General features: G+C 38.6%; 1 protein-coding gene across 4 annotated transcripts in view; it reads left to right on the forward strand.

The window, feature by feature from the left end:
• The window catches only part of inpp4b (inositol polyphosphate-4-phosphatase type II B), a 332,497-nt gene that overhangs the window by 127,840 nt on the left and 180,326 nt on the right, over window positions 1-24,331 (forward strand). For 3 of the 4 annotated variants that reach the window (XM_034302375.2, XM_053232415.1, XM_053232414.1), the window contains 2 exons: window positions 5,732-5,938; window positions 13,040-13,105. In XM_034302375.2, coding sequence (XP_034158266.1) covers window positions 5,890-5,938; window positions 13,040-13,105 — 115 coding nt within the window. In that variant the 5' untranslated portion in view covers window positions 5,732-5,889. Of the gene's footprint in view, window positions 1-5,563; window positions 5,939-13,039; window positions 13,106-24,331 lie in introns of those variants that run through there. The other variant, XM_034302389.2, reaches the window with a different exon arrangement.

Genomic DNA, 24,331 nt, shown 5'->3' on the forward strand with positions numbered 1-24,331 from the left:
AGTGGAAGCTCAGTGGTTAAGGCATTTGGTAACTGGGCTACTGATTTGGAAGGTTATGAGTTAAAATCCCAGCACCACCAACATGCTACTGTTGAGCGCTTCAGCCATTAATACTCACTGCTCAGTTGTATCAACTGTAAAAGTCATTTTGGATAAAAGCATCCCCCATTTGCAGTAAATGTAAATAAGTGGATTTGGTGAGTCTGGTTTTGGTTAAGCAGTTTTGTGAACTAGGGTTTGGTGAGTCTCTTGGTAAGGGAGTTTTGTGACTTGGCCTTTGGTTAGGATTTAATTAGTAAAGATGTTTGTGTTTGGTGAGGAAGTTCTGTTGGTCTGATTTTAAATAAGGGGTACAGTGAATTTGGCTCTGCCTGAGAGTTTGATGAGTGGTTTTGATGAGTGAGTTTGGCTTTGATGAATGAGTGTTTCAGTGTTTTTTTTTTTGTTTGTTTTTTGGGGGGGATGTGGTGAGTCTGATTTTGCACAGGAAATGTAGTTAAATTTGGTTCTGGGAAAGGAGTAGTGAGTCTGTTTTAGGAGACAGAGTTTATTGCATCTTTGTGAATCCAGGTTGATGAGAGAGAGAGGGGAACTGGCAGCTTTCTCAGAAGCTGTCAAAACCTGCCAGGCTTTTAGCAGTCCTGAGGCCTGCTGGATGGCATGTTGGAGTGGGGCTGGAATTTTAAAGAATACTGAGAGTTACTCGGATGGATAAACACTCTCTGAATTAAATAGGTACAAAGACCATGTTTGTGCTCCTTTTCATCGTGTACTTCTTTCTGTCTTTTACTCTCATTATTTTTTTTTCACCATGCTTCCTTTCTGTTTCCACGCTCAAGATTCTTTCTCTTTATTGATCTCGGTTCACTGTTTTCATCAGACTGGCCTTGATCAGACGGATATGGCTTTACAAGGAACAGATTTGAATGCTAATATGTGCTCATCTGTATGTATGTTTGTGTTTGAGTGTAAATGTTTGACTGCATGTGTTTTTCTTAATTGCTTAAACCACAGTTAATCTCAAATAATCTCAAATCTCAGAACACAGTATTCACATTACTTGGAATCAACCAGAAATTTATCATTGCACTTGTCTGCAAGTGACATATAGGGAAAAGCGTACAGTAAGCAAGATAGATTGTTTTGGCAGATAAAATTTATTTTAAAGTAAATGCTTCTATGTAGTTATATGTAAAGAATGACATTAAAGTTGTAGTGTGGCAAAGAACAAAAATGTGCATGTGTCCCATGTTGTTGTCATAGCTTTGCTTATGTACATAAAAGTGTGACTTACTGAAACAGCAATCAAATTCTCATTAATTCTCAATCTGTATCACAATTTTTGGTACATGTCTTGTCATTTTTTTTAATATATATATTTTTTGACCTAATAATGTATCTTTGCTTATATCATGACCTTCTTGAATGCAAATATGCATTATCTGCAGACAGCAAAGTCTTCCTTGAGCTCTTTTTCAACTCTCTTCATAAATGAATGTAGTATTTAGCAGTGAGAATGAGTGTGTGGGTGGTATTGTACAGAATACAATACTCTTATGGGGTTTATAAATATATGATAAATATGTTTAAGCAGCCAAGAAAATACATAATTGTTTCAAAACCTAGTATGAAACGATTAGGATTTCCTACTCCACTTTTACAGCAGAATATGTCATTTGGCAGAACAACATGCTGGTTTGGAGCCAGTGAGAGCTGATCGGTGATCGGTGGTTGAGTGGTTTGTGGGTGTAAGGGTTGATGGAGCAATGTATTTTGCTTTCAGTGAGCTGACTGGACATTTACTGTATGTAAGCTCTTGGTGGATATTGATGTTTTGAGGTTTGAGTGAGCTGCTGTGAATAAGATTTTGGGGGTTTCATTGAGCTGTTGTAAGGTTTTGTGGTGGTGTTGGAGTTTGATGGCACTGTTTCGAAGTTTGAAGGAGCTCTTTTGGGGGTTGTGTGAGTCGTTTGGGGTTTAAGTGAGTTGTTTGGGGTTTGAATGAGTTTTTTGAGGTTTCAGTGAGTAGGGTTTGAGTGAGCAGTTTTGGGGGTTTGAGTGAGTTGTTTAGGGTTTGAGTTAGTTGTTTAGGGTTTTGAGTGAGTCGTCTGAGGTTTTGAGAGTTGTTTGGGGATTTGAGTGAGTTGTTTGGGGTTTGAGTCAGCAGTTTTGGGATTTTGTGAGCTATTGAGTTTTGAGTGAGTTGTTTAGGGTTTGAGTTAGTTGTTTAGGGTTTTGAGTGAGTTATTTGAGGGTTTGAGTGAGTTGTTGGGGGTTTGAGTGAGTTATTTGAGGGTTTGAGTGAGTTGTTTGGGGGTTTGAGTGAGTCGTTTGGGGTTTGAGTTATTTTGGGGTTTGAGTTGTATGGGGTTTTGCATGAGAATGTTTGGGGTTTGAGTTATTTTGGGGTTTGCGTTGTATGGGGTTTTGCATGAGAATGTTTGGGGTTTGAGTCAGCAGTTTTGGGATTTTGTGAGCTATTTTGAGTTTTGAGTGAGTTGTTTAGGGTTTGAGTGAGTTGTTTAGGGTTTTGAGTGAGTCGTCTGAGGTTTTGAGAGTTGTTTGGGGATTTGAGTGAGTTGTTTGGGGTTTGAGTCAGCAGTTTTGGGATTTTGAGAGCTATTGAGTTTTGAGTGAGTTGTTTGGGGTTTTGAGTGAGCATGTTTGGGGTTTGAGTTATTTTGGGGTTTGAGTGAGTTATTTTGGAGTTTGAGTGAGGGTTTTTTTTTTCTCTCTACTCAGGTATGACTGTTTTGTGGTATTGCTGAGCTGTTTTGAGGTGTGTTAGAGGTTGTTTGAAAACATTAACTCAAAAATTATTTATAGCAGTCAAGATAAATAATCTGTATAACTCTGTTAGCATGTTTCCTCAAGTAACAACTAGGCATGAGACAATTTCGTTGTCTCAAATATCAGAATGGAAAATACTGGTGAGACAAAGTTGCTTCACTGAGGTGTAGCATGATATTTCAGTTAAATATTCATTACAAGGTCTACCTTTTCTTGCACATGAGGCAGCAGCACCAGAGGTAGCAGCAAAAAGAGTTCAAAATTTGTGTGTGGGAACTGCCTTGAAGCATGCTTATTTACTAGTCCAAAAAAGTTAAGCTAATCAGAAGGAAGCGTTATGGCACATGTGTCAAACGCAAGGCCTGCAGCCTTGTTTATTTGGCCCACATGAACTTAGGAAAAATAATACCAAAATGGCCCATAGTACACACAATATGCAGAATTCAGAGCAGATCAGTAGTGTAGCCAACTGAAGGGTAGTTACTGTTCATTGCTGTATATAGGTGCACTCCTGTGTGATGCAAGTTACACTCATATCTAAAAATGATTCATGAGCTGCCTCTCACCTCGATATCTTTGTGCTTATAATGTAGCTAGATAGTCTGGCTAATAGATTTCAAACAGAAATGGGAAAATGCATTATCCCAATTGGCTAATCCTGTTTCTCATTAGAGCAGCTGGTATCTGATAATATGTGATTAGAAAAAAAAGAATGCATTCATAAGAAAACTTTTATTATAATCAGTATTGTAAATGTTATCACCTACTACGGCATACACTTTATTAGTTTCTGGTAGCCCTCTTTTTCTTATAGAAACATTTTAGTCTAATTCCAATTTCAGATTCTATAGATTCAAACATATAGCCCCTATACGTTTGAACAATAGCCTACTTATAAATGGTTAGTAATGAGATTTTAAAGCAGTAAAATATCGGGAAAAAAAGATCAACAATCCAATTATTAAATGGCCAAATCACTTAACTTGATGACATTGGCGGAGTATTTTGATGCTGGTGTGTTAAATGCAGATTTATGTATAGTAAAGCACTTTTAGTCACATACAGTGCAGAGTCATTACAAAGTTTGACTGCAGCATCATGATATTTTTTTTTTTGCCATAGAAATATCCATGATGGCTTCTCTCTCTCTCTCTCTCTCTCTCTCTCTCCATATATATACATACAGTACTGTGCAAAGTACAAACTTTGTTATAGATTTTTATTTTATAACATCTACATTATTGATTCAGTACAAAAACATTGTAGAATTCCAAACATTAGTTTTCCAGCACAAAATTAAACGTTCCAGAAAAATGTTTGTACGTCAGTAAAGAAAGCAGCATATTACATAAGATACCACTTTTCAGATAAAAACATAATGAAGGCTGCTGGGTTTTGATGCAAAAATAAGAAGCAAGTGTGACAGTCAAAGTCTTCAGAAGAACTGCGGCTGCTTCTGCAAGATGCTCAGTAACACTTACAGCTCATTTCCTTATAAAACTGCACTAATTGTACCTGAGACTACTTTTTTTTTTTAAAAAAAGCGAAGGATCGTCACACCAAATATCAACTTTGTTTCATTTATTACTGTTTACTTCTCTTTATAGTATTTTTTTTTATGTAGAAGCATTCAGTTTCATTATTTTTGAAGGCATCTTTGCTCTACAGCATTTCTTCGCATGTGCCTAAGACCTTTGCACAGTACTGTGTGTGTGTGTGTGTGTGTGTGTGTGTGTGTGTGTATGTATATATATATATATATATATATATATATATATATATATATATATATATATATATGTATGTATGTATATGTGTGTGTACAAAATATTTTATTATATATAAATATTATTTATTATTATTTTTCTTCATGGAGCATAGTCATATCATGTTGATATCTGCCTGCCTGGTCAGAAAGTTGAGCTTTAAAAATGTCACTGCTTTGAGAAAAGCTGCTTTTCAAACAAACAAATCTAGAGTGCTAGACAAAATCCAGACATTGTGCATGCTTGTGTTTGTTTTTCATTTAGCTCATTAACCCATGTACTGTACTATATAAATGCTTGTTGCATAAATGCTTGTTGCAAATGCATATGATGATCTTCCCTTTAAGTGTAGCTCTTTAATGTAAACAGATGATTTAAAATGAAAAGAGACATTTTACTTGTATTATCCAGAATTTGAAGTACAGCAGAACAGAGCAGCTCATTTTTTTCCCTTCAAGGTCCACGTCAAGGTTTCTGAACTGAACAGAGAGAAAGATGAAGTTAAATTGAGATGATCAGTGAGAAAATTACCACACACACACACACACACACACTGAGCTCTTTCTTTCCGTCTCCAGTGGTAGCTATCGAAGGCTAGTGGAAGGGAATTGTATTGCTGGATCTCTTAGCTTGATTTAGATTGCGTTCTCCCTTTCTCTGCCTTTTTGTTGCCAGGTCTCTGAGTTTATGCCATTTCTTTCTCTCTTCACTCTTTTGCACTGTCTTTTTTGCTTCCTCTGTCTTGCTTTCTCTCTGTGCTGCATTTTCTCCCGAGTTTCTCAATCAGCTTTCCCAGCTCACCTGCTGTGGTGAAGATTGTCTACACAGAGTTCAGGCTTTCACTAATTATTTCCTTTTTTGAAAAGAGGAATGGAGAGAAAATAGGGAAAGAACAGAGGGGAGGAGAAGGAGAGAGAAAGAGAGAGAGAGAGAGCAGACTGAGGGAGAGCAAGAGAGAGAGAGAGAGAGAGAGAGAGAGAGAGAGCTCAAGCAGACAGAGGGAAGGTAGAGAGGGAGCGAGCCGGTGCAGTGTACGCTGGCTGTCTCTCACAGACAAGAAACAGATTGACGGATAGAGCCATGCAGCGTACATAACACCAATTCTCTTCCACCTCGTATCCTTCTTCTCTTCATCTTTCTCCCCTCCATCATCCCTGTTCTTCCCCTCACTCCAGGACCCCTCCCTCAGTGCATCCATTTTCCTCCACATCGCTCCATGCCGGCAGAGGGAATTCTCTAAGTCAAGCTCTTTAGTCTGGGCACTGTTTCTTCAGTGCGCTGGGAATTCTGGACAGCACTGTCACAAGGGATTGGATTCATAGGGAATTGTGGGATGGCAGCGATTGAGGCAGACAGTCTGGCAAGAGGAGCCACGGCTGCTGGTGAGTCACCTACGGGCTTATCTTCCTCTTTTACTGAATGTCCTTGCTTTCTTCTCTGTGTGTCTTTCTCTCAATCTCTCTCTCTCTCTCACACACACACACACACACACACCCACATACTAGTATGTTTCTTGCTCTCTGCACCTCTTTCTCTGTCTCTTGCTCTTCCTCTTTATCTTTCCCTCATGCAGCGCTTGTTCTCCCTTGCATCTCTCGTACATGTTTGAATGATATTTCTTGTCTTGTTTACTTTGTGTCAGCAAAGTCTAGTCAGTCGGAGAGGAAAGAGTATGCGCTGAACGCTAGTGAGATTTTTCAGGTTAAGTGAGTGACACTGACAGAGGCTGCGTAGGTCTAGTGCTGCACAGGACGTACAACGCATCAGAGTTTCAAATAAACTAACAGTGCCTCTGAGTAGAGAGAGCTTTGCACTACCTTCAGTATTATAAGTCTAAGTTATAAGCATCCTTTAGTATATATTAATCCTGGTTTCTACAGCAAAGGCAGAATTATGGAAACAGTTTGACTCTAAAATTATTGTTAAAATTGCTGAACCTGAATCTGCACCTTTCCAGCATTATTGGATCTTTTCACATTGATGAGTGTTGTACAAGTTAAATTGAATTTTTTTTTTTTTAGATCTTGCATGTTTAATGGTACGTACAATTTCCTCAAAACAGGCTTCTGACTTCACTGACGCAATAAATAAATTCTAAAATATTAATATATCCCTCGGTTTATCATGCTCTCATTTCTCTTATTTGTGTTTTCTGCTCACATTGTTTATCACTGAGGTGCCTCCTAACTCCCTCCCTAGGGAACGACACGATTGTCACCTCCCAAAGTGCTCCAATATGACAGCTAGTTTAGGCAGGACTGAAGTGGTAATGATAACCACTTCGGTGCACTTTTGCACAATTTGCGGTGCGTGAAGTCAGAACGGAAGACTCGCTGACAGCCACACATTTCCCAGCTGCATTTGTTTAGCTCTTCTTGTTGACAAAGCAGAGACAGAAAGCAGCTGACAGTAATCTATTTGCACCGGCAGCGGGAGCTCAGGTGACCTAGAAAAATTTCTCAAGATTCTACGCTAGAACAAACATCACTCACCCGACCAGGGTCAACCTGAAAATTAGTATCACTTACGCACAGCACCTGCAGCAGCATCCATGCTCAGGAGTGCCTTTTTATCTCAAGTACAAGCTGAACTCTGTTAACTGATTATGAAAAATCTGTGAGTACTCCTAAGTGCTCCCTAAAGCATGCATTTGAAAATATCTTTATTTAAGGCTAACTGGAAAAAATACCCTCCCTGTTTGATTTCACTCAGTGCCAGGTACAGCGAGTCGCTGTCTTGTTAACAGCCACTTTAAGTAATGGGACAAGGTGTCACCTGGAAACGTGTTGTTATTGAATCAAGGCTCACGTCGCTCTTGGAGGTGTTAAGACAAATCACGATGTCCTGAGAGACGGAAAGAGAGAAGAGGAGAGAGACAAGAGACTTCGTTATCTTTTGTTCTCAAGTCCTTTAGAAGTAAATGGGTTTCATGAAAGAAATGAAATTGGAAAGAATAAATATGAAAATGCTTGTGGAGTCTGTCTGCTGTAATGGAATCTGTATTCATGAAGAGGATGATGAACTGATGTCTGCATTCAAGAGAATCACATATGCAGGAATGATGTTTTTTCAGTTGGGCTGAAGGAGAGCAACCAGGCTGCAGGCAAAAAAAAAAAAAATCTGCAATCGTCCCCATGGGATTTAAAAAAGTCTGAGCCCTCTACAATAAACAGTTTTTCTGTTGCTTTTGTTGTGTATAACAGAGTACTGTAGTAAAAGTGTCAGTATTGTTGTGTATAACAAATAGAGGACTCCAGTAGTCAAGTCAGCACAAAGCAATTGATGCTAACTACTGAGAATATAATTTGTATATACAAGATCAGAAAATATAAGGGGAAAATGATCCAAATTCTATGTGAATAGCCTATAGAGATCCATGCATCCATCCATTTTCCATGCCTCTTATCCTACACAGGGTAGCGAGGGAGCCTGAGACTATCCCAGATAAGGCAGGGGACGTCCTGGACGGGGTCCTGGCCAACCCATCCCAGGGGACAATCGCGCACACACATTCACACAATTTGGAAATGCCAATCAGCCTACAGTACATGTCTTTGGACTGGGGGAGGAAACTGAAGTACCTGGAGGAAACCCCCGAAGCACGGGGAGAACCTTTGTGCAAAGAGGGCAAAAGTGGGACTAAAAAAAAAACACCAACCCTGGAGGTGCGAGGCAAACATACTAAAGGCTAAATCACCATACGCCCCCCTTTGCCCCATAGAGAATTGGATGTTATATGAAGATTTCTCAAGCAATGATTTGTCTCCATTTAAAATAATGGCTTTATGAATAATAAGCATCACCTGAGTGCATTTTTCATACAGCATTTGGCTGACATGCTTATCCAGGGCGACTTACAGAAGTGCATTGTAGTTTCCATCAAAAACATCCTCATGCTAGTACAAATAGGTCAGGATCTAAGAATACCATCAAGCTACAACCTTGGTAGAGAGGAGTTTTTTACTGCTCATTTAAGTGCTTGGTGGAGAGGTGGCTGGCTCTTCAGTCTTCATTTGAGGACAGACAGTGACTCAGCTGTTCAGACAGCCAGGGGATGTTTATTCCACCACCTGGGTGCCAGTTCAGAGAAGAATCTTGATGCAGGACATTCTTGCATCTTGAGTGATTGTGGGTCAATGGAACTTGAGCTGTGCTAGAGGCTTGAAGGAAATGTGATGCAGAGCAAGGCTTGATAAGTTTTGGCTTTCTTGGTAGTTGACGCAGTTTTATAGGTTACTTTGTAGGTGTACAGTTAATGACTGTAGGCCTCTTAAGTTGCCGTGCGCCCCGCTCTGTTCTGTCCTTTACTGGGAAAGGAACGCCACTGGAGTATCACTGAGCAGATCACATTTGGGTGGTGCACCATTGCATCATGTGACACATGCATTAAGATGGCTGAAATGCAGTTTGTATCCCTGCAATGCTTGTATACTTTGTAAAGAGTCATTTTGCGAAGAATCACTTTACAGTAAAATTGAACACTTTTATGGTAAAATATGGCAAAGTTGTAAGTCAAGGAGCATTTAAAACAAACTTTAACAAAACTTCTCAGTTCTTTCTCAGTTTTATAAAAACTCAGTTCTCAGTGCTTCCATGGTTTGTTTTTGGCTCCTTGCTGGCTGCTTGCTATTTTTCAAATATGACAAGACTCAGTGAATCAACTGGCTGTGAAGGCAGCTCCTGTTTGATTCAGAAGATTACTGAACAGGAAGGTGGAATATCTGTCCTTTATCAAATCAAGGAGAATGAGGAGCTACTGGACTCCAACTTGGCTCCCACACACGTTTGCCTCGCACCTCCAGGGTTAGGTGTTTGAATCCCGCCTCTGCCCTGTGTGTGCGGAGTTTGCATGTGCTTCTTGCTTCATGGGTTTCCTCCAGGTACTCCAGTTTCCTTCTCCAATCCAAAGACCTGCATTGTAGGCTGATTGGCATTTCCAGATTGTCTGTAGTGTATGTGTGTGTGTGTGATGTGCCTTGCGATGGGTGGGAATTGTGCCTTGCGATGGGTGGGCACCCCGTCCAGGGTGTCCCCTGCCTTGTGCCCCGAGCTCCCTGGGATATGCTCCAGGCTCCACCGTGACCCTGTATAGGATAAGTGATATGGAAAATGGATGGGATGGATGGATGGATTGGTTAGTGAGGAAGTGTGTTCAATTTGTGACCGGAAACACTGTAGTGACGAGATGTTAAGAGTCTTTCAGACTAATATTGTTTCAAATACATCTCAAATGCAAAGAGTAACATTTCCTTTATTGCATCCAGGACTTTCCCAGATCACACACTTTCTTCTTTTCTAAAGCATACATATATCATTCCGAGATTTGCTAGAATTATGTATTTAAACACTAGTTTAAGCACTGCAGTACATGAACCACTTGATAGTGCTGAATACAGATGAGTGAAAATGCTTCAGAAATGCTTTAGGTGAGAATTGACTTGGTTTATAATTGATGCAAGATCAGCACTTTTCAAAGCAAAGTTACATCACTGTTGCTTGTTTACTCGAGAAACATCGTGGCAGCTCTTTTTCACTTACCCTTTTCTGCAAATTCTGATGTGGTACATGCAACACTGCCCCCTAGTGTACACCCTCATGTTATGTGCAAGTGTGAAGGCAGGACACCGATATGAGCATCTCCGCAAAATGCCTTGATACAGTGTGTGCAAATACGTGACCATAGAAGTGTAAATCATCCCGCACTGTGTGTTGCTCTGGTACGAGTGTAACAGGTGTAGCTCTGTTGATAGAAACACCTCAGTTGCAGTGCTGGGTTGAGAAACAATCCACCAGCTAAAATGTATGCAAGCAACAGCATTCCTCTGAACAGACACTGACATTAATGTAGGACAAAAGGATAATTAACACATATTGTACATGGAAAAACATGATGAGCTATAGTCTCTAGCTGTACATCTACAAGCTGGGACAATATGGTAGGCGTGTCTGATAAAATGGTCATTACGCGTACACACGTACACACAAATGAGAGAGGCAGTGTGTGAGGCAGCCAGCCAAAACCCACCATGTTCATTACATCATTATATTCATTACCACTGTTTTGCCCAGGGGAAGAGGAACATTAAGACACATCTGTCTTTCTCTCTATTAGTCTACCCATGTCTGTCTCTTCCAGCTTCATCTGCACCCATTTGTGGTCTGATAAATGGAGAGTGCTATTCTGATGCGTAGGCATGAAGCTGGGGTTGATTTTGAAAGAACGATTGCTTTTTTTTTTTTTTTTTTTTTTTTTTTTGGTAGCTGGTGTTTAACATGTTGAAAAATTGTCTTTAATATGACAAGTTGAAGTCAGGTCAGTCTGTTAGATTCAGAGTCTCACAACCTCTGGCAGGTGCTGATCCAAAAAAAGCTGCACTGCCGGCATGTACGTGAGTCTGAGTCAGCTCTGTGTGTGCGTGTGTGTGTATGTGTGGCAGTTCTTTATGAATGAATATGGGTTATAAATACATCAGCGTGGGCCGTTGTGGGTGCTTGTTAATCACACAGGACTGCTAGTGAGGTCACTTTATGGACTTCTTAACAAAGTGGGTGCACCATAGTAAGTCAGGCACAGGTGGCCATGAGCCTGCCCTGTGGGAGTTATGATGGGTGTAATGATTGCGCATATGTGTTTGTTTGTGTGTATACTGTGCCAAGTAATTTCTCACAAAGCATCTCTGGCCCAAGATGCATTCTCAGGAGGATTGTCATTAGGAGTGCTGATGCATCATCACGGACTTTATCACTCCTCTTACTGGCCCGTCTTGTTGTAGACACTGACCTGATTGGTTAGTAATCTACTGATAATCAACCACAATCAACACCTAATCAGCTACAATCAGTCTTTATCCCAAAGGAGCCATGCAATTCTCTTTTTACTTGCATCATTAATGATGCATGAATGTTTTATGTTCTTACTGCTGTACTCCACTATCTGATGGCAGACATCGAGTGATCAAGTAGAGTGTCCTTTTACCTGCAGTATGTTTATTCATCATATTCAGTGGAATGGTTTATGGATAGGCATAAAAGTGCATGTGAGAATGGGTTAGGGACAGTGTTGGAACAGGGTGGGGGGTGGTGTTGGAGCATGTGGTCATGGGGTTGGATCATGTGGAGACAGGGCGGGGTTGATGTTAGTGCAAATACCGACGTTGATGATGATGGAGCTAATAGAGACAGGTTGGATCATTCAGGCCTGAGATGGAGCAAAGAGCAAGAGAAGGTGGGAATGATGTTGGAGCATGTGGAGACGGTGTTGGAACACCATACTGATAGTGGGGATGGTGTTGGAACATGTAGGGACTGGATGGGGATGATGATGGAGCATGTGGGGACAGGGTGAGAATGATGTTGGAGCAAATAAATGTATGGTGGTGACTGTGGAGTTGGAGTTAGCAAGGAGTTGGAGCATGTGGGGACAGAGTGGGAAGTGGGGATGGTGTTGGAGCACACTTTCATTCATGTGCAGCTCTCCAGTGACTAAAAAAACAATAGAGTAAAGCACTGCAGCACTGCTCAACAAATGCTGTTAAGACAGTGTGAATATCAGCAGGACAGCTGAAATTCACAAGATACAAGCTCACTGGATTCTTCCAACTGTCGTGGAGAACTGAGCACTGAGCCCAAGCGCTACCTCAGCTCTCCACTGAGCAATTCCACCAATGTTTCCTGATAAGAACCACAACAACTGCTACTCCTCCACACACACACACACACACACACACACACACACACACACGGCTGCACTTCACATGTGTTTACTCCTCCTCAGTGCCTCCAAGGTAACAGAATGTGACACTTGCAATCAGCTCTGTGCAATCAGCTAGATCTTTCATCATGCATGGTATTGTCAGGAGTTATATGGAGTGTGTATTTTGTTCCTGGACTCTGAGGAGAGATATATTATTCGGACTAAGTGAGTGATACGATGAGCTTAGTGGATTAGTGAGAGGCCTTCCAGTATGCACCCTATCTCTGTCTCTCTGTCTCTCTGATTATGGCCCCTGAGCTTTGGGCCTTGGTGGGCCATGACTGGTAGCAGATGGTGCGGGCAGAGCTGGCCTCGCTCAGGTGTCTGTCACGGAAGCCACTCATGGCGATGGATGTGCAAGTTCTGTCGCTCTGACACGTGCCGCCATTGGAGAAATGGATCGCAGTCAGTTTGCATAATCTGAAATGGCTGTCACCATCAATCATCCTGGGTTCGGAGGCTTTATGTCTGGCACTTTAAACAGACGACACGGATGCGCCAGCACTTTCCTATTCTCCCGAGACGAGAACAGTCCACATTTTCTTTTTTGTTAGATTTAATACTGAAATTCATTTCTAACACTATGTCAACTTTTCAAAACTGTGTGTCCATAATAGTTAACGGTCAAATGTAAAAGTGGTAAAACACAAACATTATCCAGTGATTTTTGAAGGAAGTACATGTGGAGGGGAATTACATAGCTTTCTTTCTCTCTTTCTCTTCCCTCCAGCTTGTCCGTCTCATCCTGGTTTAATCCTTAGTGTCCCAAGAATCCCACACCTGGAGTTTTGCCTAGGTAAGTAAAACTGATCTGTTCTATAATTTGCCCAGACATGGTAGCAAAGTAAAAAAAAAAAAAAAAGAATAATAAATGTAAAATTTTTCTGGCTGCATAGTGAATAATGAATTTGTTGTCAATCAGTTTGAGTCATCCTAATTTGGAGAAATTGCCAATGCTGGAATCAGTTACACGGCCCTATGGGAAAGCTCCTCTACAAACCCAGACATAACTTATTCTACAAGGTCACAGGAAATGAGGCCATAACTGGAAATCCAGCAGCCTTTTTCCATGAAGACCTTTATTTCAGACAGATCACTGCTTCAAAGCCAAAGGGCTTTCTGGATTCTGAATGCTCCGCAGCTCCTTTCCAGCTTATAAATGTTTGATATTTTTCTTAGGATTTTATTTTTCGAGAGTTTTAAGATCATATGGGCGTCTCAAGTCTCAAAGTTATGCTGAGCATGTGTGTGGGCTTGTGTATGTGTGTGTTTTGTTTATGTTCCATGGTTAAATCAAGAATTGTGGCAGAATGGCTTCTTATGCCCCAAGATGATATTTTATTCACAGTTTCTCATTAAAAAGACGATGCCACATGGGCTAAAAGGGGAAGAAAGGACCTTTCTTCATTACTATTTGGCTGGGAAGGTGACTGTGTATGATTAAATGAGACATATGGACAAGGCACTAATGTGATTTTATAGACAACCCATCTGCCATTAATTAATCTTCATATCTGTATTTTTTAATTATAAGAACCTGAGACATAGGCTATATATATATTCACACACTCGCCAAGCCAGCAGATGGAGCAGGAATTACTGGTTGGTGTGATCCATCTCTCAGGGCAAAGGCAGAGAGACGAGAGAGAAAAGTACAGATAAAAAGACCACGACAAGTGCTGCTTTCCTTTTTTTTTTTTTTTTTTTTTTTTTTTTTTTTTTTTTTTTTTTTACTATTTTGGTATATGTTATGTGCTTCTGTTTCTGTTTTGTCCTGCCTCCTCCCCTGTCCTGTCTGTTATCTGATTTTGTCCACCTCTTCCATGTTTACTCCTTGATTAGTTTATTCCTTGTTGTTTCTTTCTCAATGTGAAATCTTATCATGCATTCCTGTTGTTAATTCTAAGTCTTGATTTCCCTTAATTTCTGAGTTTGTAGTACTGAATGTAGCATTTCCTGTTTCTTTTTAAACTCCCATTTTCTCCCAATTTGATCATTTGCCAATTCCCACCACTAGCTACGCTATATGGCCAAAAGTTTGTGGACTGCTGACCATCACACCCATATGTGGTTCTGCAACAAACTGTTGCCACAAAGCTGGAAGCACACAATTGTATAGGAAGTTTTGTATGCTGTAGCATTACAGTTTCTCTTCACTGGAACTAAGAGGCCCAAACCTGTTACAGCATGACAATCCCCCTGTGCACAAAGCGAGCTCCATGAAGACATGGTTTGACAAAGTTGAAGTATGAACTCAAGTATCCTGCACAGAGCCCTGACCTCAACCCCACTGAACACCTTTGGGATGAACTGGAACACCGACTGCACACCAGACCTCCTTGACCATCATCAGTGCCTGATCTCACTAATGCTCTTATGGCTGAATGATCACAAATCCCCAGAGCCATTCTCCAAAATTTGGTGGAAACTCTTCCCAGAAGAGTGGAGGTTATATTATAACAGCAAAGGGGTAATAAATCTGGAATGGGATGTTTAAAAAGCACATATGGATGTGATGGTCAGGTGTGCACAAACTTATAGTGTAGGCCATATAGTGTAGTTTTTCCCTATCACAGCTCCCAGTCATGGAGGGTGAAGGATTCTGCTGAGACACATGAGGCCAACCTCTGTAACTTTTTAAATTGCTGCTCATGGTATGTCATGGTGCAACATTGTACACTAGGAGGAAAGCTCCAAATGGTCAGCCGTCTTCTGCATACATGACCCCCTTATTTCTTGGTTTTTGATCCACACCTGTTTTCCCCATCTTATGATTATGGATCATTCTAGTTTGTCGCGGTCTGCATGTGCTCTGACCGCCACCATGAACATTTATTAGGTTGCATTTAATAAAACACATTGATTTTTTGCACTTGTGTCCTGCCTTCACTAATCAAATGTTACAAATTGATAAACAGAAAAGGAAAGGAAATTAAAAAATGTCTATATTGTCTCACCTCTCTGTAGTGCACCATCACATATCCCTCCAAGGGATTTCATGTGGTCCTTGTCCCCAGTAATAACACAGAAAAACACAGATGGTAATGGCAAAATGTACGCGTTCACCACATATACATATAATGTATCCTATTGACTGGAATTTTTTCCTAACAGTGAGATTGTTTCTAGCACTTCCTACTACTTTTAGAGCTCTTGCATGTCTATTTTCTATGAAGATCACTTTGTTTCCTTTGCTCTGGGGGATAAACATCCATCCATATTCTCAATCAAAAACTGGTCTGCTTTATGAACCTGTCTGTATCAAATGCATTCATCCAGCATGCATACAGAATCTCCTGGATTTCTGGTAAACCTTTTCACATGAAGCGGAACTCTCTTCCCCACTGATCGCTTGCTAATTTTAATTGCTCCTCATTGATCAATGGAGATGTTCAGAGGCTCAGAAAGTGTGTATAGAGATCTATAGAAAGCCACACAGAGAAAAAGGCCATCGATAATGGAGTAGGGGACTCTGTAATTGCAGTGCAGTGCTTAAAGGACTTGTGGGTTTTTCACCCCCTCTCCTTAGAGCTTAGTGTTTGTCAGGCTGCAGGGATTGGTAGTGAAACCAGACTAAAGTAATGAAGACTCATTGATGTGCCAGTGATAATGATGGCACCAGAGAGGTCTTGGTTGGGACAAGCAAAACATGTACACATTTTATATATATGTGTGTGTGTGTGTGTGTGTATATATATATATATATATATATATATATATATATATATATATATATATATATATATATATATGTATATATATATAGCCGCAGGGACTTTTCCTCACTAATTAACAATTTAAGAGAAAATTAAGAGAATCCAGATTTTACAACAGCATGGTAGTCTAACTGTGTTGGTAAATTTCTTTAGAAGAGATGTCCTCCTGGCATCTCCATTTTAAGGGTGCTTTCAAATAAGCTGTGTATTGTCCATTTGAAGAGAACCCTGCTGTATTTTCTTCCTCTGTGTGGTTTGTTTGTGCAGGTGAGAACACAGTAATCACACACGGGTAAAGCCCACACACCCAGTCTGAGAGAGGTGGTCTCAGCTCTAAGTGAACTCTAGCACTGTTCAATGGCAGTGAGAAAGCAATTTGACTCTGAATCAACTGAACTGCAGGAAGTGAACCAATCATGCTGTGTAGTTTGGGCTGCGGGATTTTTTTTGTACATGTGTGGCATCATGAGGTGATGGACATAGCTGTAGCACTGCAGAAATACAATGTGTTCTGAAGATTTGGACCAGTGAACAAAAAGAGAAAATGGACACCATTTTCTCCACTATATTTCTGACAAATCAAGTTTTTATAAGTGTGCTTTCAGTCCTACATGGCTCTTGGCCTGTCTGTCTATCTATCTATCTATCTATCTAACTAACTGACTAACTGACTAACAAACACTGCTAACCACTTCATTGATTCTGGCTGTTTTAGTTGAAGGAGAGGACAAGACTGTGAGGTTTCTGTAGATGTTTTGCAGATGTTCCAATAATTATAAGATGATTTGTGGTTTATAGTGGTATTTGATATATGCTTTTTTTTAAAAAAAAAAAAAACAACAATATATAATACAGCAATAATGCTGCTCTATGACATGTTATGGTAGAACTAAACATTAAAAAAATTCATATTGTGGCTTGAATTCCCATGTAGGCCTGACAGTGATAAACTATGCAGGTCGTCTTCTTTTCAAAGGGTGGAAAACATCAGTGTTTTGTAAAATGTAAATTTAATTTGGTTATAAACGGGAAAAGCTCCTAAATCAACAGCAGACTACAGTATAATAATCTCCAGTGTCCGCAACTGCACCAATGACCACCATGACTTATTTAATATTTACACTCTTAATAAAAGTTATATAACAAAAAAGTAATATTGGGAAAAACTAGTACATTCAGATGTTGCCTAAAGGAATTAGATTTTGCTTTGTAGGCTTCAGTGGCTCTGATATTGGATTGGAAATGCCCCTTAATATTGTTTTCTATGCTATGTTGCCCTAGCATGAGCAGAATAAGCCTAGTTAAAAGGAAGAAAATATGTACAGGGACAAGCAGCTGATATTTTATTATAGCATGTTTTATTACCTATATATATTTTTTTGCCATCATGAACTCGGGTCACTATTTATTTTCCACTCCTGTTCCTCGTTTTTAATTGTTTCACACAAATTAAGTCATGAGAAAATATTAATATAAATATTTTTATGTAATCTAATCTTAACAGTTCTAGCATATGAATTAATTTGCGTAGTTAGTTATAATTTTGTTAGTGTGCAATCTTGTTGAGCTTCTTCTAACTTAAACAAGCAAACAAATTATACAAAATGTGGGGTCACCCATTTTGGCAATATTGATTCAAAGGCTTCTGTTAAAAACCTGACCACTGTTATAACTAAGGACAGGACATGCTATTAAAGGAAAATAATCAACGACGGAGTGGTGTGATGCAGCCATGTGCAAAGTGGAGTTACTCTTAGCACCCTGAAGCTGACCTGAAGTGTTTTATTCCTCTTATGCAACAACTATTCTGTCAGTGCTAATATATTATTATGTATTAAAGAATGAGATATTGAACTTTTTATCTGTTTACAGTTAGATTTAATGTTCTGGATCATCCATGAAACAAGTTAGTTCCTGTTATCACTTACATTATAGCAGCTATAAGCAATTGTTCCCTCACCAGACTGTCTTCTTTTTCCTTAATAATAAAAAAATGCAGCTTTGTCATGTTACCTAGAAACTGCAAATCCTCCATCCTGAAGACTTTCCCATGTCTGAAAACTGAAGCCTGTTACAAATCGCTGACACTGGAGACTCCTTCCTTAAATGTTAAATAAACACCACTTCAAAGAAAGAAATTCACTATATCAACAATTACACGTTAAAAAAAAAATCTGTTCATGTGGTGCATCCACCATACAAGTCCCAGTGTTTGTTGTTGCTGTAGAAGTATTAGAACAAGCACATTAATATAAATCTGTTTCATATCTGTCAGAGCTGCTGTTAGAGAAAATTAATCAACACTTTCTGACCAGTCGAGAATTCAGTAGTGCTGTGGTATAATTATATATATGTTATATATAATTTATTAGAGATTGGCAAATTTTATAGCATTCCTTACTGCAAAGTTAATCTCTTTTGAGTTACTGAGTCAAGAATTAATAAATAACAAATTTATGTTGCCACTGCACAATGTGGCACAAGGGTAGTCTGCACAAGGGTGTGTGATGAGCCATAAGATCCATTGCAGTCGGCTGGTTCAGTGTTAACTCACATCACTGTTCAGGAAACACACCCCAGAGAGACATAACCTATTATTTCTGCCATGAAGTGGATGCTTTATATTTCGACAGCGGAGTAATAAAGTATCAGCTATAGAGCTGCGTAATTACATTTGGTGGAATCACTAGCCGTAAACAAATGTCCACATTAATTTAGGGTTTGGGATTTACCTTTGTGTGGCTTATGTTTGATGTCAAAATCTGTCTTGTGTTGCACTGAAATAACCATTCTTAACAAAATGAAGCAAGATATTTTTACGTGAATAGCATCCATAGAGTGTGTGTGTGTGTGAGACAGAGATATGAATGGAAAAATCTAAAGATATTCTATTCGAAATGAAATCTTCTTCATTCACTATTTATCAGGTGGTCCTGTGATGCTCATCTAATTTCCTTTCATTTCTACTTGAGGAGTTGACAGTCGTACAATTATTCCCTCAGAGATGTAGTAGAAAGAGCTGTTGATCAGATGGTCTCTAAACACAGACATCAGGCCACACTGATAAAGCTTATCACAATAACAATATGTAGACCTTGGAACTTTTTTTTTTTGAAGAGAATGTGTTGAATTGAGTGTGCTGCAATGCTGTGATTTCATTGTAACAAAAAAAAATATTATAGTTAGTGTATAAAGAACAATCCAGGAGGTAACCGCAACATACTTTAATACAGATTAAAGTTACTGGGAATGAAAATGAAAACTAAAAAAAAAAAAAAAACTAAATTTTTAACTGGAAGTAATCAAAAACATGAATGAAGTCAAACTGAATCTACACTGAATGATGTTTTTGTTTGAAAAAAACATTGTTTTTAATACTCCGTCATGGTTTGGGGAGGAAACCAGAGAACCAGGAGGAAACCCACACAGACATTTTGAGAACATGTAAAACTCAGACACAAGCTCAGGATTGACCTGGGGAGCCTGGAGCTGTGAGGTGGCAATACTGCACACTGTGCCAGAAAAAAACACTTTAATCAAACAAGACCAAATTTAGACCTTACATCACCCATATCAATCACTCCTATCAGGTCACTGCTATAAAATCTGCTGGGCCGAGAAAAGAAAACAGTCTTTCCTTCTGACCATGATCACGTATCTGTTTATCCTTGCTCTTTCTGGAAGTTTTCACTTCTGTTTTTTTGCATTTAAAGCCATTTATTCCAATAGTTTGGTGAAATATGAAAGCTATGTTTTGAACCCGGGAATGGTCCAGTTAACTGAACTGAACAAATGTAAGTGTGGTTTTAACTAATGTAATTATTTAAACTTAGCCCTTTATTTTTTTTGTTGTTTTGTTTCATTTTTACTTTTTAAGCAAGGCTGCACCTTAAGTGTTTGTTAATGTCAATTAAAGAAATGAATGTTAAATGTATATTTTCATTAATATTAATACAAACAATAGAATTATGAACAAGTCTTCTCTTTTGCAGTTCAGAAGAATCTTGTCTGTGAAACCAAAGCGTCGATAATGACATCCTCTCCTAACGAACTCAAAACTGATCCTGGTGCAGGATCAAAAAGGGTTCAAACAAATTTCCATCCAAATATGTATTGGTTGTTTTTTGGCCAATTTTTTTTTTCTTTCTTTTTCCTGCTAATAGTTTGACACCTCAACTTTAGGAAATCGTAATTATATGTCACCAAAGCGACAAGGACATGCTTTAATTTACTCTTTCTTGCCTTGGCTTTCTGACGGTAAAACAGTCTGTCTGTCTAAAGATGTCTAAACCCTCTCTAGCTGAGTGTGATTTCCTCAAAGTGAACGTCATGTGGTGATCAAGTTATTAGATAGATATTATAGTGAAACAAATATAAGCCTAATCAGTTCAAATCAGATACCGGCTGTCTAAATGTCCATGATACTCCTGCACTGCAGTCAGAATGAAATCTTTTAGTTCCATTTTTCTTCCCTTTTCACTGTTTGGTGAAAATCAGACTTTAACATGCTAAAACGTTAATGGTGGTTGAGAGAAACATATCTCAGTTCAGGAAAACCTGTATTTTTCAGAGGTAGAAAAAGTGAAAGGTTTTCTAAGGCTGTCACACATTTTAATGGGCAGCACATTTTTACAATCTTACCAAGAATACCGGATCTGCTCACAATTCATAGTTCACGGTAAAGTCTGATTTTTTTTTTTTTCCCTTTAAACTGCATAATTACCATCAGTCAACCGCATATTGTGTTTCTATGCATGCAATCTATTTTCTCATTATAATGGTGGCATAGGTGCAGTACTTCTACTCCTTTGGGCCTATTAAGTTAATGATTTTGTTGCCAAGGCATTTGAGCTGCCTAGGTGGAATATGCGTACATTGGTATTTACTTATTCATTCATTGGTTTGTATGAAGAAGAGCCTAGGGAGAAGGTCCATTTTGCCAGAGTGTATGCTCTCCAAACAAACTCACTTAAGTGGATAGTTCAAGTAAGTAAATACATTACGTTTAGAAACTCTTAACAAAGAAAAAAAAAGTGAATTGTTTGTCTGATTTGTTCTGAGCTACTTGGCATGTTGTAGATATGAATGGAGATTTCACAAAACACTGAAATTTTTTGTCCATTCTCACAGCAGCCTATTTGTCTGTACTCTCTAATTATAGTGACAGTGCCTGATTAGTTTTTACCTGTGCTTTCCTTTGTATGTACTGTAATAAACAGACACTGGTTATTGCAAGTAGCTAGGAGGGGATTGATGAATGAGAGCCTAGTAAATTAAAAATAGGACTTTGCATATTATGATGAATTTGTAGGGAGGGCCATTTTATTGCAGCGTAAAGAGAGCAGTGATGTGATTTGCTAGCAGCATTTGTGGCAGATTGTTTAGCAGAATGGTAAAGAGCGCAGTCTGATCTATAAACTGTCGTCATGGTCAAATAGAGGAAGTATTGTCATAGGAACAACAGTAGGATTAGCCGCAGGAGTAAAAGAGGTGCGATTTGTATATAAAATCATGTCTTCCTGGGGTGTTAACTGGTTTATAGACATTATGAAACAGCATAAATAAACAGACTCTGTTATTACATCCACCTTCTGCCTCCGATGCACTGCATGAGTCCATCTTTGGTAAGAAAACTGCCCGCCTAGGGCAGCGATCTTCCATTTCTCGCACTTGATATGCAAATGGCTACTTTGCAAGCCCCCTGAGGCAACTCTTTTTTGGATTCCTAACCTGCAGTCTCAGAAATGAGATTATGCGTCTCACCGCGAGATCAGGAACATGACCCCGCAAATAGATACATTTATGCATTTACTAATGTATGCATAGAGCAGCAGGTCAAGGCAGGAAAAATGGCAGTAGATGAATATTTCATTTCAGAGTGATATCTTGTGGCAGCCAGTGGCAAAGTCTTGAACTCAGGGCATGTTAATGTTTTCAAGACCCAAATAGTCTGCCAATTAGCAGGTGAGGGCCTTTATTAGTTACACTTGTTGCTAAGTAACTGTAAAGAATATATATATTTAAAAAAAAAAAAAACTAATCCTTCTCTCTCATATAAACCACAGTCAATATGGCACCTAATCATTTAACCACAGGGTGCATCAATGACTACACACACACACACACACACACACACACACACACACACAAATATGCAGGTTTGTCATCTTTGTGAGGACCTTCCACTGACATTATTTATGTAGCCTGTAAACAGTGCTGTGCTACACCTAAATCTAACCTTAACCTCAGTAACCAAAAGGAAACTTTAAAAATAAAGAAACAAATAAATTTCTTTTGGAAGAAAAAAACCCTGATTTCCTCATAGGGACCAGCCAAAAGTCAGATATCCAGGTCCTTGTGGGGACATTTGGTACCCACCAAGAAATAAACACACACACACACATTTAGAAGCAATGTAACATTCTAAGCAATGTTATTTAACTTGTTAAATAATAATAATAATAATAATAATAATAATAATAATAATAATAATAATGTGTTTACAATTTTTTTAAATTAAGTTTTATTTTTATTGCAACCCTAATAATATCCAGCATCGTATCCGGAATAATTAATCAAAATCAGATTTTTTTTTTGTTTGTAAATAATTAAAACTGACCAATGAAGGGAACTGTTGTCTCAAAAAGTTATGTTTATTGTTGGCAAATTGATTTAATTGTAAAATATTTTAAAACTAAAAAAAGAAAACATTGCTGCACACAAAATCTAGTAATGTTATCATAGTCCAGTTATCGGAATAGTAGAAGTAATTGCATTGGGATGGCAGATATCCAGTACCTTTTGTAATGTTGCATATGTTTTGTGTATTTCTCTGTAGTACTCTTCTCAAAGCTCACGTCTCTTTTAGAGCGCTTTAGAAGTTCTGGCAAAATGCACCGTTTGCTAGTCTCTAATCCCCGAGTCTCCGACTCTGCTGTTGTAAGCCAACTGGCCGGTACGGACTCCAGCTTTTTCTGCCATGAACACCTGATTAAACTAACCAAAGGCTTAATGATAAGCTGATGGGCTGATCAGGTTTGTTAGAGCAGACATGAAACTAACTTCTGTGCTCAAATACACCTGAATCAACTCAGCTAAAGATGTAATGATGTGAATCAGGTCAGGGAAATCATAAAATAAAGCAATGTCATGGGCACACCATATCTGATTTGAGAGTCTGTGCTCAATGGAGTGAAATTTCTCACAGTATCAGCACTTTTATAATTATTCTGGACAAAAAAGTTCAAATTTAATGCTTTTGAGATTTTTACAGGAAGGTCATATTTATGTAATGACACTCATAAAAGCTTTGAATAGGATTGTTTAATTTTATTACCAATTCGTCACATGAATAATAGTCTTGTGCTCATAGGGTTTAGTGTAATCACTTTGAGAAATAGTGCAACATTTTGGCTTTTTTTTTTTCAGGTTATTGAAAATGAACTGAATTAAAGAATGTATCTTTTTCATAATTAGAGGAGCTACAGTAAATCTGTCACATTAAAGGTAGTAAATATGTTTGCTGAAGAATTATTGCAAGCTTTTCTCCAACACAGGGACGTGTACGGTATAATTTATTGCAAGTGGTTCTAGTCAAAGGGCAATTTGCTTATTAGTACCTTTTTCATTACAGGACACTACATTGTTTTATTTTTATAATATACACAATATATACAGTGATGTCCAAAAGTCTGAGACCACATTGAAAATCTGTGATTTTTCTTTTTTTTTTTTTTTCATTTAAAATTGGAAATAAACAATGTTTTAGAATTTTGAAATATTTAAAATAAAGAAAGTGAATGTTCAATATCTTGAATATTTAATATTCAAGATTCTGCACTATTGCTAGGTTCCTATTTAAATGTAAGCAAATGTGTGATATTGACCATGTTATTAATACAATTTGTTGTTAATACAATTTGTGGTGAAAATTGTTGTAAATTAGAAAACCATGCAAAATGGAAACTAGTGCTCTCAGACTTTTGGACTCCACCGTATGTATATTAAGTCATCCATCCTACTTTTGGTTCACATTGAAGTCGATCCCAAAAAGAGTTGATTAACTGATTCCAGGCATTGAAAGCTTTGGAGTTGATTACTACACTCTGAAAATGTTTCACCTCATGCACATACACGGCAAACAAAATGAGTTTACCTGTAGAGTGTTTCAGTTAGCAAGATCACCAGTGGCTATTGTTTTGCCCTCATTTTGAATTTTTCTGGTTGGAATTGAACAAATCAGGGCTTGAACTTTAGATAAGACGTATAGTTGCAAGAACCAGTAAAAAAAAATGTACAGAATATCA

The sequence above is a fragment of the Pangasianodon hypophthalmus genome, chromosome 3 (assembly GCF_027358585.1).
Source record: "Pangasianodon hypophthalmus isolate fPanHyp1 chromosome 3, fPanHyp1.pri, whole genome shotgun sequence".
NCBI classification, from domain to species: Eukaryota; Metazoa; Chordata; class Actinopteri; order Siluriformes; family Pangasiidae; genus Pangasianodon; species Pangasianodon hypophthalmus.